This window comes from Prionailurus bengalensis, chromosome A3 (genome assembly GCF_016509475.1).
Source record: "Prionailurus bengalensis isolate Pbe53 chromosome A3, Fcat_Pben_1.1_paternal_pri, whole genome shotgun sequence".
Lineage (NCBI taxonomy): Eukaryota > Metazoa > Chordata > Mammalia > Carnivora > Felidae > Prionailurus > Prionailurus bengalensis.
The window spans coordinates 86233963-86249907 of NC_057354.1; the positions used below are offsets into that span (position 1 = coordinate 86233963).

The 15945-nt window shown below is 40.1% G+C and overlaps 1 protein-coding gene across 1 annotated transcript; it reads left to right on the forward strand.

The window, feature by feature from the left end:
- Positions 1 to 9923: 9923 nt before the first annotated feature.
- Positions 9924 to 15508, forward strand: GKN1 (gastrokine 1). Its single transcript, XM_043553286.1, has 6 exons — positions 9924 to 10048; positions 11981 to 12034; positions 12125 to 12262; positions 13207 to 13317; positions 14468 to 14615; positions 15261 to 15508. Exons 1-6 carry the CDS (start codon positions 10037 to 10039, stop codon positions 15350 to 15352), a joined length of 555 nt encoding a protein of 184 aa, XP_043409221.1. The 5' UTR covers positions 9924 to 10036; the 3' UTR covers positions 15353 to 15508.
- Positions 15509 to 15945: the final 437 nt, after the last annotated feature.

Genomic DNA, 15945 nt, shown 5'->3' on the forward strand with positions numbered 1-15945 from the left:
ACCTCAATATCCTCATCTATAGGTAAAAAGCAATAAAATGGGTCCTCACAAGGTTGCTGTAAAGATTAAAGGAGGTCATACATCTAAAGACTTGGAATAGCAGCTGACATGGTGGGTTCACAATAAATGTTGTCGATTTATTGGTCACTATTTATTATAAATAAATATTTTTTTATAAATAAAAAACATTCAATACCATTAATTATTAAGAAACTGAAATTCGATAATTTAATGAGATACCACTGGTTTTAATTCTATAAAAAAATACCACACACTCAACATATGCATGCACATACTAAAAATCAGATTTAAAAAAAATATACAACTTCAGGTTTTCATTCCAACATATAACAGTGCTTAGGCGTGACCACTCCTCTCCTTGCAAGAAATAAGCCAAATGAAGATCAACCAACTTTTCTTGAAGCCATCAGAGAATTGAAGTCACTGGGCACACTGCCATGGCAAAATCGGAAGAGACAGGTGAACACAAAGAATCACAGCTGAGACAAGAGTACCTGGGGCTGAAGCCACCAGAGCCAAACTGATGGGAACATCTAAGTGGTAATTTTCACAAGCTTTTGAAGTCTGAGTGTGGACCAGGGTGAGAGTGACAAATTCCTGAACACCAAAACCATTTGTGGGTTTTCACTCCGGGAACCATACCAGGTTCTCATGGTGAAAAGACAAGAAAACCACCTCGGTTCTCTGTCAGGGAGAGAGGAAAAGTAACCATTTTGAAATATGCCAAGAACATTCTCTACAGCAAGACCTGATCTCCAGTGAAACAAATTTCTCCAGAGCCTTATCTCATCTAGATAGAAAAGGGCAAATACCCAACTCCAGTGCCCTCTCCCTTTCTTGTTTCATCTCATCTAAAGAAAATAAGAAAAGAAAAACCTGGGGTGCCTGGGTGGCTCAGTCGGTTAAGTGTCTGACTCTTGACTTCGGCTCAGGTCATGATCTCACAGTTTCTGAGTTCGAGCCCCACATCGGGCTCTGTGTTGCCAGTCTGGGATTCTCTCTCTCCCTCTCTCTCTCTCTCTGCTCCTCTCTCTCTCAATAAATAAATAAGTAAACTTAAAAAAAAAAGGCTAAGAAACACTTGTGAAGGTCACAGCCCAAAGACTCAGGCCCACTAAAAGACTGAGATTCAGGGGCGCCTGGGTGGCTCGGTCGGTTAAGCGTCTGACTTCGGCTCAGGTCATGACCTCACGGTCCGTGAGTTCGAGCCCCGCGTCGGGCTCTGTGCTGACAGCTCAGAGCCTGGAGCCTGTTTCAGATTCTGTGTCTCTCTCTCTGACCCTCCCCCGTTCATGCTCTGTCTCTCTCTGTCTCAAAAATGAATAAACGTTAAAAAAAAAAAAAGACTGAGATTCAAATTATAGAATGCTTCTCTTTTGCAACTTCTTACTACTTCATTAACAGGGTTCAAGTTTAATAACAGTGAATTACAGCTTTAAAAAACTGCAAGGCACAGACTCTATTTAAGAAGAAGATTTTAGAGAAACACAAAGGTGAGGGGGAGTGGGGCCAAAAACTATGGGACTAAAGAAATTTAAAGCCCCTGAGGAGCAAATCTTAGCAACAGCAAACAGTTAACAGAGCCCAACTCCAGCCACATTAACATAAAGCCTCATGCAAAAGGCTTATTTACCTCAAATCCTGATACCTTATGTCCTGCTTTCAACAAACAATGAAACATGAAGAGAAGAAAAGAACTAAAAGAAAAGATGGTGGAGAATATCCAAGAACTGTGGGACATTTTCTTTTTTTTTTTAATGTTTATTTTTGAGAGAGTGCAAGCAGGGGAGGGGCAGACAGAGAAAGGGACAGGGGATTCAAAGCAGGCTCTGTGCTGACAGCAGCGAACCTGATGCAGGGCTTGAACTCACTAACTGTAACTGTAAAGTCTGGACTTTGGGTGATAATAAGTTGTCGGTGTAGGTTCATCAGTTGTAACAAATGCACCACTCGCGTTGATGTTGATAATGGGAGAGGCTGTGGATGTGTGGGAGCAGGGGGTATACAGGAATCTCTGTACCTTCTGCTCAATTTTGCTGCTAACCTAAAACTTCTCTTTTAAAAAAAAAGGCTATTAAATAAAACTGTTTTTAAAAACAGAAGGTGTAAAAGAAGAAACAAAAACCAAGGGCAACAAGTACAAAACACACCTATCTTGATTGTCTAGCAGTTAAAAATGGTAGATAATAGTCCAGCTATACCTATAATCCCTTAAATGTGAATGATCTAAATACACCAAGTAGAAAACAAAGGCTGTTTTAATGGATCAAAAAATAGGGCCCAAATGAATGCAAACTGGTGCAGCCACTGTGGAAGACAGCATGGAATTTCCTCAAAAAGTCACACTATTGGACATTTACCCAAAGAATACTAAAACACTAAGTCAAAGGGATAACTGCACACCTATGTTTATAGCAGCATTATTCACAATAACCAAGATATGAAAGCAGCCAAAGTGTCCATTGATTGATGAGTGGATAAAGAACAACTGATACATATATATGTATATGTATATGTATATGCATATATATATAGGTGTGTGTGTGTGTGCGTGTATGTATATGTACATATAATATATATTATATATATATATATATAAAATAATATATAATATTTTTCAGCCTTAAAAAGGAATGAAATCTTGCCATTTGCAAGGATGGATTTGCACAGGTGGACCTAGAGAGTATCATACTAAGCAAAATAAGTCAGTCAGAGAAAGACAAATACCATATGATTTCACTCACATGTGGAATTTAAGAAACAAAACAAATGAACAAAGAGGAAAAAAGAGAGAGAGACAAGCCAAGAAACAGACTTTTAACTATAGAGAACAAACTGATGGTTGCCAGAGGAGAGGTGGGGGAGGGGGGCGGCATGGATGAGATAGGTGATGGAGATTAAGGAGGGCACTTGTGATGAGCACTGGGTGATGTATGGAATTGTGGAGTCACTAAATTGTACACCTGAAACTATTGTAACCGTGTATGTTAACTATACTGGAATTTAAAATTTAACAAATAAAAATAAAAAGAAGACCGAACTACATGCTATATACAAAAGAAAAGGCCATTTTAATATAAAGACACAGATAGGTTAAAAGTAAGGAGGTGAAGAAAGATATACCATCTAATGTTAATTTTTTTAAAAAGCAGAGGTGCTTTTTTTAATATATTAATTTTAGACAAAGCTGACGTCAGAACAATAACAACAGCAACAAAAAAACATGATCAGGGATAAAAAGGGTGAATTCTTCAGGAAGATATGATCTTTGATACACATGTACCTAACAAAAGAGTATCAAAATACAAGAGGTTAAAAACTTAAGAGAAATGCAATGAGAAACAAAGAAACCCACTCTTCTAGACTTTACTACCTCTTTTTCAGTATTGATAGATCAAACAGGCAGAAAATCAATAAGGAAATAGATGAACTGAACAGCACCATCAATCAATTGCATCTAATTGATGTGTAGAGTATTGCATTCTGTAACATCAGTATACACATTCTTCTCAAGCTCTTAGGAAACATTCACCAAGAAAGACCATATTCTGGGCCATAAAACACACCTTACCAATTTTAAAGAGTAGAATCATACAAGGCATATTCTCAGACCACAGTGGAATTAAATTAGTGATCAATAACAGAAAGGTAACTGGAAAATCCCCAAATATTTGAAGCCAAAATGATATACGTCTACATAACACATGGATCAAAAGAGGCTCAAAAAAAGTTAAAAGAAAATATGGTACGAAGTTAATGAAGATTATTTCTCCATTGCAAAATGATATGTCTATTATTTGCTTTGATAATTTTCCATATTCTCTACAACTTCCTATGAGTTACTTTTATGATTGGGGGGAAAGGTTTTGATTATTTTTAAAAAGAAACACTGAAAAGGTAGCATTTACAGGCTCTGGGGACCAATTGTGTAAGGGAGAGAGGTGGTGAGGAAGCAGAGTTGAGGACAGCTGAGGTGCTTGTCTTGATGGGCTGGTAGTTAAAAATGCTATGAAACTAAATATAAGTTATAGAAACACAGCATGTTGGGGAACTAATGAAAATGTTTTGGTTTGGAGTCATCTAATATGCACATTTGTAAACTCATATCTGAAGCTTGGTAGGGTCTGATCTGTTCTTCAATCACATAGAGGTGGCTCATGTGTTCAGAATGGAGGAGCTTCCAGGGAAAATAAGAGGGAGGAGGATCAAGGGTAGGTCCAACACCAACATTAAAGGGACAGATGGAAGAAGAGAGGCAAGCAATGGTTCAGGTGGTGGAAGGAGCAAGTGGAGAGCAAATAGGAGAAAGGCGTATCACAGATGTTAAGAGAGAAGAGAATTTCAAAAAAGAAGAGATGATCAGAGCGAAAAAGGAGAAAGAGGTCAAGTCACATGAGTACTGAACAAATTGCAGCACATCCGAGGTTTCAGGGTCAGGCTCCCTGCCCTGCTCGCTCTGAGTCCCAACATCACCAGCTGTGCCTGGGAGGTGAGGAAATGGAATCAGAAAATCTACATGATTCTTTTAAGAGATGTAAAGGGAAGTGGAGAAATAAGCTTCCTATATGAAGAAGGCAGGGTTAAGGAGAGGTTTTTATGTTTGGCTTTGGCTCATTTTTTTTAGTATCGGGGAGATTTTCCATACAAACCAAAAAGAAGTAGCAAACCAACAGGCAGATATTGAAATTTGAGGAAAAAAAGACATTTATCTGATGGAGAAAGGTGGGAATCAGCGGTGGAAGAGACAGAAAGTGGAACCACTTTCTGGTGCATCCTCCATTGTCCCATTGGATTTAGTTATAAAACACAAACCAAAAAAAAAAAAAAAACAAAAAGAAAAATTTCCAAATGGTGACTGCAAAGCATTCAACTCAAGGTATGGGGCTCTGAGTGTGAGTGCCATGTGACTGCACTGGTCACATGTCCAGGAAGCCAGCCCTGTCTCTCATAAGGATTGTAGGATCTTGGGCCATGAGCACTGGTTGTTTGGCAACTTTGAATCTTCTGTGGCATTGCATTAGCTGGAGCATGGCGAATTGTATTTAATTAATTATTTTCCAGTATGAGGAAATGAATAAAAGGATTATAGGCTTGGTGACCCACTGCTGAGCAGCAAATGAAAAAATTTTTTTCCTGGCCTGGATGAGGGGAGTTGGCTCTTTACTTAAACCCTGTGGGATCTCAGAAGAAAAAGTACACTCCAGAAGAAGCCCCAGTGGAAACGTTTCATTAAGCATTTCCAGGAATTGGAGGCTGGGGTGTGGATAGGAAGAGTACATAATTGAATAAACATGGGAGCTCAGAATTCCCTGAGATACCTCTGAATATTCAATATGTTCATCTGAGTGTGTGTTCCTCCAGAAGTGGAAACATACACATGTGTGTATATTTTCGACCTGGGATGTAGAAAGGAAAACCATTTCAGGTACGTCACCCTGCACAGAACAATGATTCACAAAATCACGCTTTGCTGCTCAGTGGCCCTAAGGCAAGTCCTTTACTTTGGCCTTCTTCTGCCAGGAAAGCCATGGAGGCAGTTCATTGCGGGGGTGCTGGGTCCTCACAAGACCTGGGCCCCAGGCGTGGCCCTCACAGCTGCTGCACGGTGGTCCTCCCCATTTGGGATCAGATTTGCATCTTCCCGTGTTGAGTTGGGCTCTTCCCACACTTCCCTTCCCACTGCTGTGAAAGAACACACCTTCCGCGTGAGTGTTTTTACACCACTCTCTCTGAATTACTTCAGGGTGAACACTGAACAGGGAATACTTGTTCTTATTTCTGAATTATCTATGAAAGAATTATAAAAGCAAACATGTTACTTATCACTTTGTGATTCTGTTCCTCATACGGTCATATTTTCTCCGACTCCTTTTTAGGATAGAAGTACTTAACCAGGTTCGATTACCCTTCCTGATGATGAAAAATGAAGTTATTTACCAATTTTATCATTATCTCTATTTTCATATATTTTATACAGGTGATGTCATCACTCAGGAGACCTTTTGGCGAGAACTTTCCAAACCATGTTCAAAATACTCTAACGCTCAAGGTTAACGACCGATCTGAGGCATAATATATCATGGGCTGCCTCGAAGAGGATCCCAAAGCTCTGGCAAATGCAACTGGACAGACATGCAAGCGACGACAGAAAGGCAGAGTTACATATATTTTGGAAAGCAGTGGTCTCTTGGAAACAACAAAAAAAGAAGGGCTCTAAGATGCCACAGGGGAGAGCTTCCTCCACTTTGCTGTAATTTGAAAAGAATTTCTTTCCTATACAAAAACAACTATGTAATAAGCATGGCTTTTCTGGAATTAGAAGCTTTCTAGCAATGATTACTAATATGCTATTTTACATGTCCTTATTGCTATTTTCTTAGACATGACGTTCCTGTGGCCACAAGTGCGTATGGAATATTTGACACCATAGAGCACTGGCCAGAGCCCTAGAAGCTGCAGCCACGGAACCATAAGGAGGGTCTGAGCTGCAAGCCAGTACAGCGAGGCCTTGGGAGCAGGCAGGAGTTTCCTACTCCCCCGGGGAGGCCAAGTGTGTTCAGACCTCACAGTCACCACCTGACTTGGGACCGTCACAGGAATGTCAAACGGGTGTGAAGGGTGCTCAGAAAACAACAATAAAGGCAAAGAAACTGAAAAAGAATCTTTGCAGGAAGGGGCTTCCACACTCAAGCCAACACATTATAGAGGAGGTCAACTAGGCCAAAAGCTAACTGAACCCTAAATTTTAGAAAATGGAGGAAGGGTTAAAGGGAAAAGCAAGATTACTAAGGACGTCATGGATGCTAATCACTGCAAGGTCCGCCCATTAACACGTCTACACAGGGGAGGAATCTTGAATGAGGAGACTTAATGATGGAAAGGGCCCTGTAAGTAAACATTCCCTTCTACTCAGAGAAAAAGAAGGAAAATAAAAGGTTGATTTCTGGGGGGAAGTTCTGAAAGGCTCTCCAGATCTATGGGATGAGCATATCACATGCAGACTGCATTCACTATTTGTTCCACATGTAGGGAGTTCCCACCCAGCTTGACACGATAGGGTGTGGGGTAAAATGAGACCTTGGGTGTGTGAGCCCTGAGATAAAATGATGATAGAGGCCTGCTCCCTGATGTGGCTCAGCAGCCAGCTCTGTGGGCAGGGCAGGCCCTATTTACTCATGGGCTGGTTTGCCCCACACTAATCCTGGGGCACTGGGCCACACCATCTTCTGGGACTCCCTGGGTAGGTAACCACAACCAATGTAAGACAGCACCTCTTCAGCTGACTCCAAAAATCAGAATAAGTAAACATAATGCGCTTTTAATTCTTCTAGCCTGAGCACCCCCTTTAAGCAATTCTGTTGTGTTTTTTTTTTTAATTGTCATTGGGAGCACCATGCATGTGCCAGTATATTCTAGGTTCTATGGAGGTGACAAAAAAAAATTCACATGTTCTATCTTCCTCCCATGGAAGAACAAGAAACATACAAACATAGGTGGGAGGGAGCAAGAGACTTGCTCACACTTCCTTAGGACTTTTGGCCTTAGACGAACCAAGGGTCTTGTGGTTAGGGTTGATCCCCTAACCCTCCATCCACTGCCCAACTCTGGCACATTCATAAATACCACACCAAGTATAGAGGAAGAAGTTCTGGTTTCTGGAGCCATTGAGATAATATTGTATATAGGAAGAACTTCTTCTCTTTTACCCATAGGGAAACTAAGGCCTCGAGGGTAAAGGAGACTCCTAGAAAGGAAGCAGAACGGACTCTAGGTCTCCTGGCCCTTAGTTCCAACCAGTAGCTCCCCAAATGGATTTTCACATCCAGGATACATCCTCAGAGGCAGCACAACTTGTTGTTTCCCTAACGAAGGTACCCCCCAGGGATACTAACAGGTGTTAGGAAAAATAAATCAATAAAACAGAAAAACAACCAGGTTCTATGGTCCATTAAGTTTAGGGGAATCTGAACGAAACAACATGACATAGATTTATCCCCTAAAGATTTCATAGCACATTTGATATATGAATGTAAATTGTCAATCTCTTAAGAGGGGCATTATTGGACTTTGAACACTACCTATCTATCTATCTATCATCTACCTATCTATCTATGTTACTCTCTGTCTATTTCATGGAGTATCCTCCACATCAGCATTTCACAGACCTACTGGAAAAAATGTCAACCTTGAATCTTTGGTAAGGTATGGCATGCAAAAATTGTACTAGAGTGTACCCATATACCAAAGTGAGCTGGGCTTGAAGCCACCATGCTGTCCCCTCTTTGACTTTGCAGTGATGTGGCAGTTCCTGAGGCAGATGAAAATCTCTTCACATATGTCTTCACATATGCTTACTGATCTTTTGCAGCTAAAGAATAAGTTTGAAAGAAATTAGTGGACACATTAAAACACAAAATCTAACCACAGCAATACTAATCCACTTAACTTTTCAAACAGGTGTTGCTAGTGAATCAAGATTTTTAACTATGTAACCCCATCCTAAGGTTCCAGTCCACACAGAAGAGGACAATCATGAACTCAAGAAGGCTTTCAAAGAGGAAACTTATTAATCAGTGATGACTGAAATACAGTTTTCCTCTTTAGCAAGTTGCTTCACTAGGTTCAGTGTATCAGAAAAGGTAGAAAAAAATAAAAACTTTAATTCAACCCCGAGACTGTTTTGAGCATTTCCTTGCTAGCCCAAGTGACAGTTTCTACTCTATGCTTCTGAGGAAAACATTTTTTAATCATTTTAACATAATTTCTGAAAAGCAGGTTTTCTATAAGTGAATAAAAGAACAGAGATTGCTTTCATAGCTCCAGGAAAAAAAGGAAGGTCCCCCTGAGATATGGGGAAGGTGTGTTGGGAGCAGTGGTATTTAAGCTGGGCTTTGATGAGTGAAAGGAAGTTTACTAACTAAAGAAAGCCAAGGGGGTAGCTCTCCAAGGTGGGAGAACAGCATGTGCAAAAGCATAGAGGCATGAAACATCCTGAATATTCCAGCAATAGTGGGAACTCTGGTGTAGCTGGAATATAGGAGTATAGCATGGAGCGATACAGCTGGGGGAGGGGCTTTGGAAACATTATTAGGGGCATTCTATGCCATTCCAATGAGTATCATGTCCATCTCGCAGGCTGCCAGTGAACATTTCTAAGCTTCGTAGAGTCATGTTTATTTATATATGTACTTTAGAGAGATAACTTTAGGGAAAATGGAGACGAATGTGCTGGAGTATGAGAGACTGGTGACCAGAGTGATTCATCACACCACTATTATAGAAGTTCTGGTGAAGGAAGCTGTAGGCAAGACCAGAGTTGAGAGGCAAATCTGGGACCAAATGACATGGTTTAGCACCTGACTGGATGTGCTGGTCAGAAGAAATTGCTGAAGACAGCCCCCAGGTTTCCTGGCTGGAAGTATGGTACTCTCTGTGTACTACGTGTGGTACATGGAACCACTGAGAGAGCTCAAGATTGCAGAAAAGGGTATAAGTTTGCTGGGAGTAGCTAGTAGAACATAGTTTGCTTAAGCAAAACCATCAGATGGGTTCACATAAAGGTACAAAGAGGAAACCATTCCCACATCCTTATAGGAGCTATCTGCAAGGCCCAGCGTGCCCACAATTTCTCATCTGCAGTCTTGTTTGATTTTAGGGATTATTCTTCTCCTGAATCTGAGTGATCCCAATACATAAAATGTCCACACCCACAGCTTCAGTTGGCCCAGAGGCTATCATTAATCATATTGAGTTTGCGGTGATATCTTCAACTTCAACTAATGATGAGTCAGCTCAGCTCCATGTCAAAATGCCTTGCTGACCAAGGAGATATTCCCAAAGGCTTCCTGGTATGCTGGATCATGGCACAGATATGGAAGCTGGAGAAAGATAAATCTTTGACCCCACCTAGTCACACCTAGTTTGAGTAAAGCTGGTTAAGTACAAATATGAGAAGGGCTCTCATCTGAGTTCATACCTGCCTTCTTCTCCACTCCATTGCTTTGGTGAAGCCAAGATGAAGCTCACAGTGAGTAGATTTTTCCTTTTGAATTCATTATCTGATGGCTAGAGACTGTTAATATTCTGAGCTAAGTGGGTCTGCTTCTTATGACAATCTCACCATAATGGAAAATTTATTTTGAAAAAAAAAATCTCCTTTCTTTTCATTGAATTGTGGCAAGTAAAAACATCTCTGAGGGCAGCCATAGCTATACTGGGAGCAGACAGCTCTGTGAGCATCGTATACCATGCTATCTTAATAAAATTACCTTTCAGTTCTCCTTGTTCAGGTCTGGTCGTAAAGCAAGCAGTCCCTAAGTCCTAGAAAATATCTAATCTTTCCCCACATTGCTGAATACCTCTTTTGACCAAACTCCTGAACATGTTCAGGCAAGATAAAAGCTCATTATCAAATTGGATGGGTGAGAGACTTATTGTCACATTCTCTGCTATGAAACAGAGGTCCAAGTGAGAAAGATTTGCTTGAACCCTGTCCATAGTCATTTACCCACGAAAAATACCTGAAGCGTGAAGCTAGTACAGTCTCTCACCTATGGCTCCAGATAAAAAGCTAAGAGTGGAGTAGGTACACCATGAAATTCCACCAAAGGAACTGGTGGTGCTGTGTGTCACTTATAACAAGATGCAGAGGGGCTAGAAACCCAATGAATATTTTCATGTTTCAACATATTAAACACTATGTTACAGCAGTGTCTGCTTCGTCGTGGAGTTGCAAATGTAACATAATTATCTAGAAATTAGTTCTAATAACAGCAAGGTCAAAAAATTAAGAAAAAAAAAAAAAGTTCCCAACCCGGGTCAGATCTGGTTTCTCTCCTGGTTCTGCCGTGAACAAGGGGTACAATCTTAGCCGATACAACCTTGGCCACGTTACTGAACATCTGAAGCTCAGTTTCCTCATATGTGAATGGATTGTTATGTACTAGAGGATCTCTAAAATTTCCCCCATCTCTCACTGTTTAGGAGACCAATTTTTACCTCCTTCTTAAGCTATCAGGAGAAAAATTAAGCAAATAAAAGAATTACCTTAAATCACCAGGGCAGATCTCAAACCATTTTATCCCAGGTAAAAGAAATGAGAACAGGTACTCAGAATTGGGCCCCTGCATAAAGCTCTGTGTTCTGACAACTAATGTCATGTACCCGATGACAAATGACTAATATCCCGGGACAGTTACTGACTGCCTTTCTGCTAACCACACTTGACAGCCGGACCTCTCCATCCTTGGTCTCTCAATAGCAGCAGCTAGCCTGCTTACCAATCCATTGCTTTAAAAAAATTGTTTTCGATAAAAAGAGTCTTTTTTTTATTAGGAGGTCGATGAAGGGAGGAAAGTATCCCAGATCAAAGAGGAAAATTAAATCGTTTTCAGACTTAATTCTCAGAACGTATATCCATCTTCATATTGTATATGCTATTCATTTTCAAATGTACTTTTCAATGTACTGATACTACATCAGTTTTTTATAAGACCTACATTGACAATTATTATTTTTCTTTTTTTAAAAAATGTTTATTTATTTGGAAAGAGAGAGAGTGGGTGTGAGCAGGGGAGGGGTAGAGAGAGATGGAAAGGATCCCAAGCAGGCTCCGCACTGTCAGCCCAGAGCCCGACATCAGGCTTGAACCCACAAACCGTGAAATCATGAGCTGAGCCGAAACCGAGTCAGATGCTTAACTGACTGAGCCACCCAGGTGCTCCTACATTAACAATTCTAAAACTATATACCACAATAACATGATTACTACAGTAATTAAGCTATAATCTTACATTATCATTAAAACTTTCTATGGTTGAAAAAAAATACAAGGTCAAAGAAGAAAGACGGATCACTTGAGAGAGTGGTAAACTCGGTATTTTTTATAAGCTTGGGTAGAGAAAGAAGAGGACATTGTTTTGCCATGTGATAGTAGACCAATGTTATTTATGATTTTTAGATTGTCTTTGCCGGACTTCTTGGAGTCTTCCTGACCCCAGCCCTTGCTTTCAGTGTAAGTATTACACTTTTTAAAGCGTATTATTAAAATGCATTTGCAAAGAAATGTGGCATTAAATCACCGTCAATTTCTTGTAAATTTCAGGATATCAACATTGGCGGTGCTAGCAACAGTGGTATAAGTGGGCAGCAGTCAGTGAGTGTCAACAATGAACACAATGTGGCCAATATTGACAATAACAATGGATGGGACTCCTGGAATGCCCTCTGGGATTACAATACTGTAGGTAGCCAACATGCAATTTCCGTTCTTTACAAATATGATGTTTCTTTTTTTATAACAACAACAACAACAATGTCTGCCAACCATAAAAGAATTTAAAATAAAATAATTTCTAACTGCACATAAGCATAGAGTTGTAAGTCAAAGTGCCTACTTTGGTCACCCAGTTTCACTACTAGATATAACACTATTAATGTTTCCCACAATCAGTTAAAATTCAAAGCAATGAACGGTAATTAGGATCCACTATGCCCACAGAATTGTGGGGCTGTTAGACAAATACGAACAACCTTCTGCCTTCTCTCGAGATACCCTCAGTAATGAGGAAAAACCTGCACAATATTACTGCTCCCTATTTCAGTCTATCTTCAATTTCCTTCCAAAAAGCCAGAGATGGACATTTCACCTGTAACTCGAAAGAAAAAAAACAAAGGAAATGTAGGTGACAATATTAACTGGTAAGAGAAACACAAAACAAAAACCAAACAAAAACAACACTTGACTCTGGTTAGGAGACCCACCTCTGCAATTACCAGCTTTGTGTGTAACAAATTTTGTACTTTTAATAAGCCCATTCTTTATTGTTTCAGTTTTATCCATGTGGTCAATAAGAAAACTAATCCCTGTCTTACCTGTCTCCTAGAAATCTTGTGAAGATCAAATGAGACTCAAATGTGATAGCAATTTGAAGTTTATTTCAGCAAAACGGACATATGTGGAATGACTCCATGTTAGAACTTGAAGAGAGAGCAACGAGTTAGACACTAGGTTCTTACAAACGTTAGCTATAGACATGATTGCAAAACAGGGCCAGATCTGATGTTCTTATCTAGGTTCATCCTTGAGTTCTATTTCCCTCTGCTGGTAAAACTGATGTCTGATTAAAAAAAAAAAAAACCTCCTTGGAAAACCTACTTCCTTCCATCTACCTTTTTCTTTAACAGAACTTTGCTGCGATTAGACTCTTTAAAAAGAAGATATGCATTGTGCACAGAATGAACAAGGATGTCATGCCCTCTCTTCATACTCTTGATGCACTGGTCAAGGAAAAGAAGGTATAAATAAAAGTCTTTTTGATTTTGTTCAAGGGAGGTCTTTTGGTTACCAGTAAATAAAGAGGTCACAGTCATTTCCTCTTGACCGCAGTACGTTGTAACGTGCAGCACAAAAAGGGAAGAGGAACTAGTACTTTCCTGAGGAGAGGCAGCTGCCACCACACTCAGTGCTGTGGCTCATACCTGCCTTTACTGTTCAAGGAGCAAAACTCTGGTCAAGCCAATGGGAGCTGCCTGCACTTCTCCACTTGGAGTTACACAAAGTTACACAAAAGTTGGGTTGGGGTTATTAGATTTAGAAATAAAAATAGAGGATACCTAGTTAAGTTTGAGTTTCAGATAAACAATGGATAAGTTTTTGTTTTTGTTTTTGTTTTTAGCATAAGTATATCCTATGCAATATTTAGGACATACTTACACTGAAAAAATGATTTGTTTATCTAACATTTAAATATTACTGAGTGGGGGCACCTGGGTGGCGCAGTCGGTTAAGTGTCCGACTTCGGCCAGGTCACGATCTCGCGGTCCGTGAGTTCGAGCCCCGCGTCAGGCTCTGGGCTGATGGCTCAGAGCCTGGAGCCTGTTTCCGATTCTGTGTCTCCCTCTCTCTCTGCCCCTCCCCCGTTCATACTCTGTCTCTCTCTGTCCCAAAAATAAATAAACGTTGAAAAATAAATAAATAAATAAATAAATATAACTGAGTGTCCTTTGTTTTACCTGGCAACCCTAGTTGGGTGGGGACAGAAGATGCATTGCTCTTTAAAATGTTTGCTTGATTTCATATTTCTGTAACTGACAGATAGGTACCTTTCACTGACACAGTAGAGAAGATAAACTCCATTCTCAGAATCTGATTATTATATAGCTCAATCCAAAAAATACCAAATGACCAAATGAGGTCCAAGCTTCAGAATAAATTTAGCCTCAGATTTCTGCTTTTATGAGAAACTGAGGTTTCACGCCAGCTAAATCTTTTGGGACACAGAAATTCTGAGATACACGGGGTTGGAGTTGGCTCTTCAACTCCAACAGTCATTTTGATTATGAGAAAATGGTAGCCAAGCAATACCCCATACTGGCCTTGTACCCATCCCTCATCAACAAACTACTGAGGTGGGCATTCATTCCCTCTTTTCCTTTCCACACTCAGCTTCAGGGTAAAGGACCAGGGGGACCACCTCCCACGAGTCTGATGTACTCAATCAACCCTGAGAGAGTCAATGATCTGGAAAAGTTAGGAAAACCCATCGCTGGCATGTGCAGAGGGATTCCAACATACACAGCTGATGAGATTGAAGGTAAGTAGGCTTTCTATGGTGCATTGTGAGTTATTGCTGCTGATATGGTCAGACTGTTCTCGGGCATGTCTACAGAAGACACCAGTTACTTAGCACTTGCTCTGTGCTTTAAGTGTGTTAAATTATTAACTCCTGCCAGCAGTCTTATGTGATAGCTATTGTTATTCCCACTTTCTGGATGAGGAAACTGAGGCACAGGGATAGGTCGCATTGTCTGGGTCAGTCCCACACATTTTGGCGTTGGATTCTGTGCTCTTCACCATTTGGAAATACGACCTTTCAAGAGTGGATCTGGAGTTACCACAAAATATATTTAAAGTGTTGCATGAATTTCTCAGTGAAAAAAGAATGCTAATAGAATCTATTGACTTGTTATAGCTCATTCACTTAATTTCTGGGCCTTCAAAGAATAACTTGCACAAAAACAAAGTATCCACCTACTTAACCTAATGGCAACTTTCCAGATCTCTGAAGTGATTGATTTAATCTAAGTAGATAGATGATAGATAGATGGATAGATAGATAGATCTTGAAATCTGTGCATAGCTAGTTTGGAAACTGTAACACCCCCCCCCCCAAAAAAAGTCCTTGAAAAGACATTGATATCAGTTTCTTTTCTTTTCTTTTTTTTTTTTTTTTAATCAGGGGCAAGCCTGTTCTTTTACTCAAAAGCATGCCTCCGTGCTGATATACTCTGGATTCTGAGAATTTCCTTATGTGGAGAATTGGAGGTGTAAAAAGAAAAAAAAAGTCACTTTGAATTTAATGATCAGAATATTTTATGCAAAAAAAACCACATTGGGTTCTAAAGGCTTTTATCATGTCATTCTGAAATGTATTCTTCCAGTTATGTTTGGCTTCTTTAAGTTTCAATAAATCTACTCAGCACTAAATTCCTTATGATTTCTGTTTGGAATGCATAGGATCAAAAGTGCCATGTGGTGGTGGGTAGGCCGTCCAAGTGTATTAGACCCAACTGTTAGCCTATATTCAGGGCCTGTCCCTTATAAAGAACCCCTTCAGATGCTTTGGATACTACTAACCACGGTTCTGGGAATGAATCCAAGGCAATCTGACTGCTCTAAAAACTGTTCCACAGTTGATGTGCACAGTAACATTACAGATCAGCAAGGGCAGAAATCCACTCAAACAAGCTTACGCCAGAAAGGGAGGTTTACTGCAAGGATATTGGAGTATCTAAAATAATCTTAGGGCAAGAAAATCAAAGACACTGGAACCAGGAACCATATTGAGATCAAGACCCAAGTCTCCTCTCTCCTGGAAGCCACGTATTAGTTCTTCTCTGCTCATTTTTAAATTCTGCTTCTCT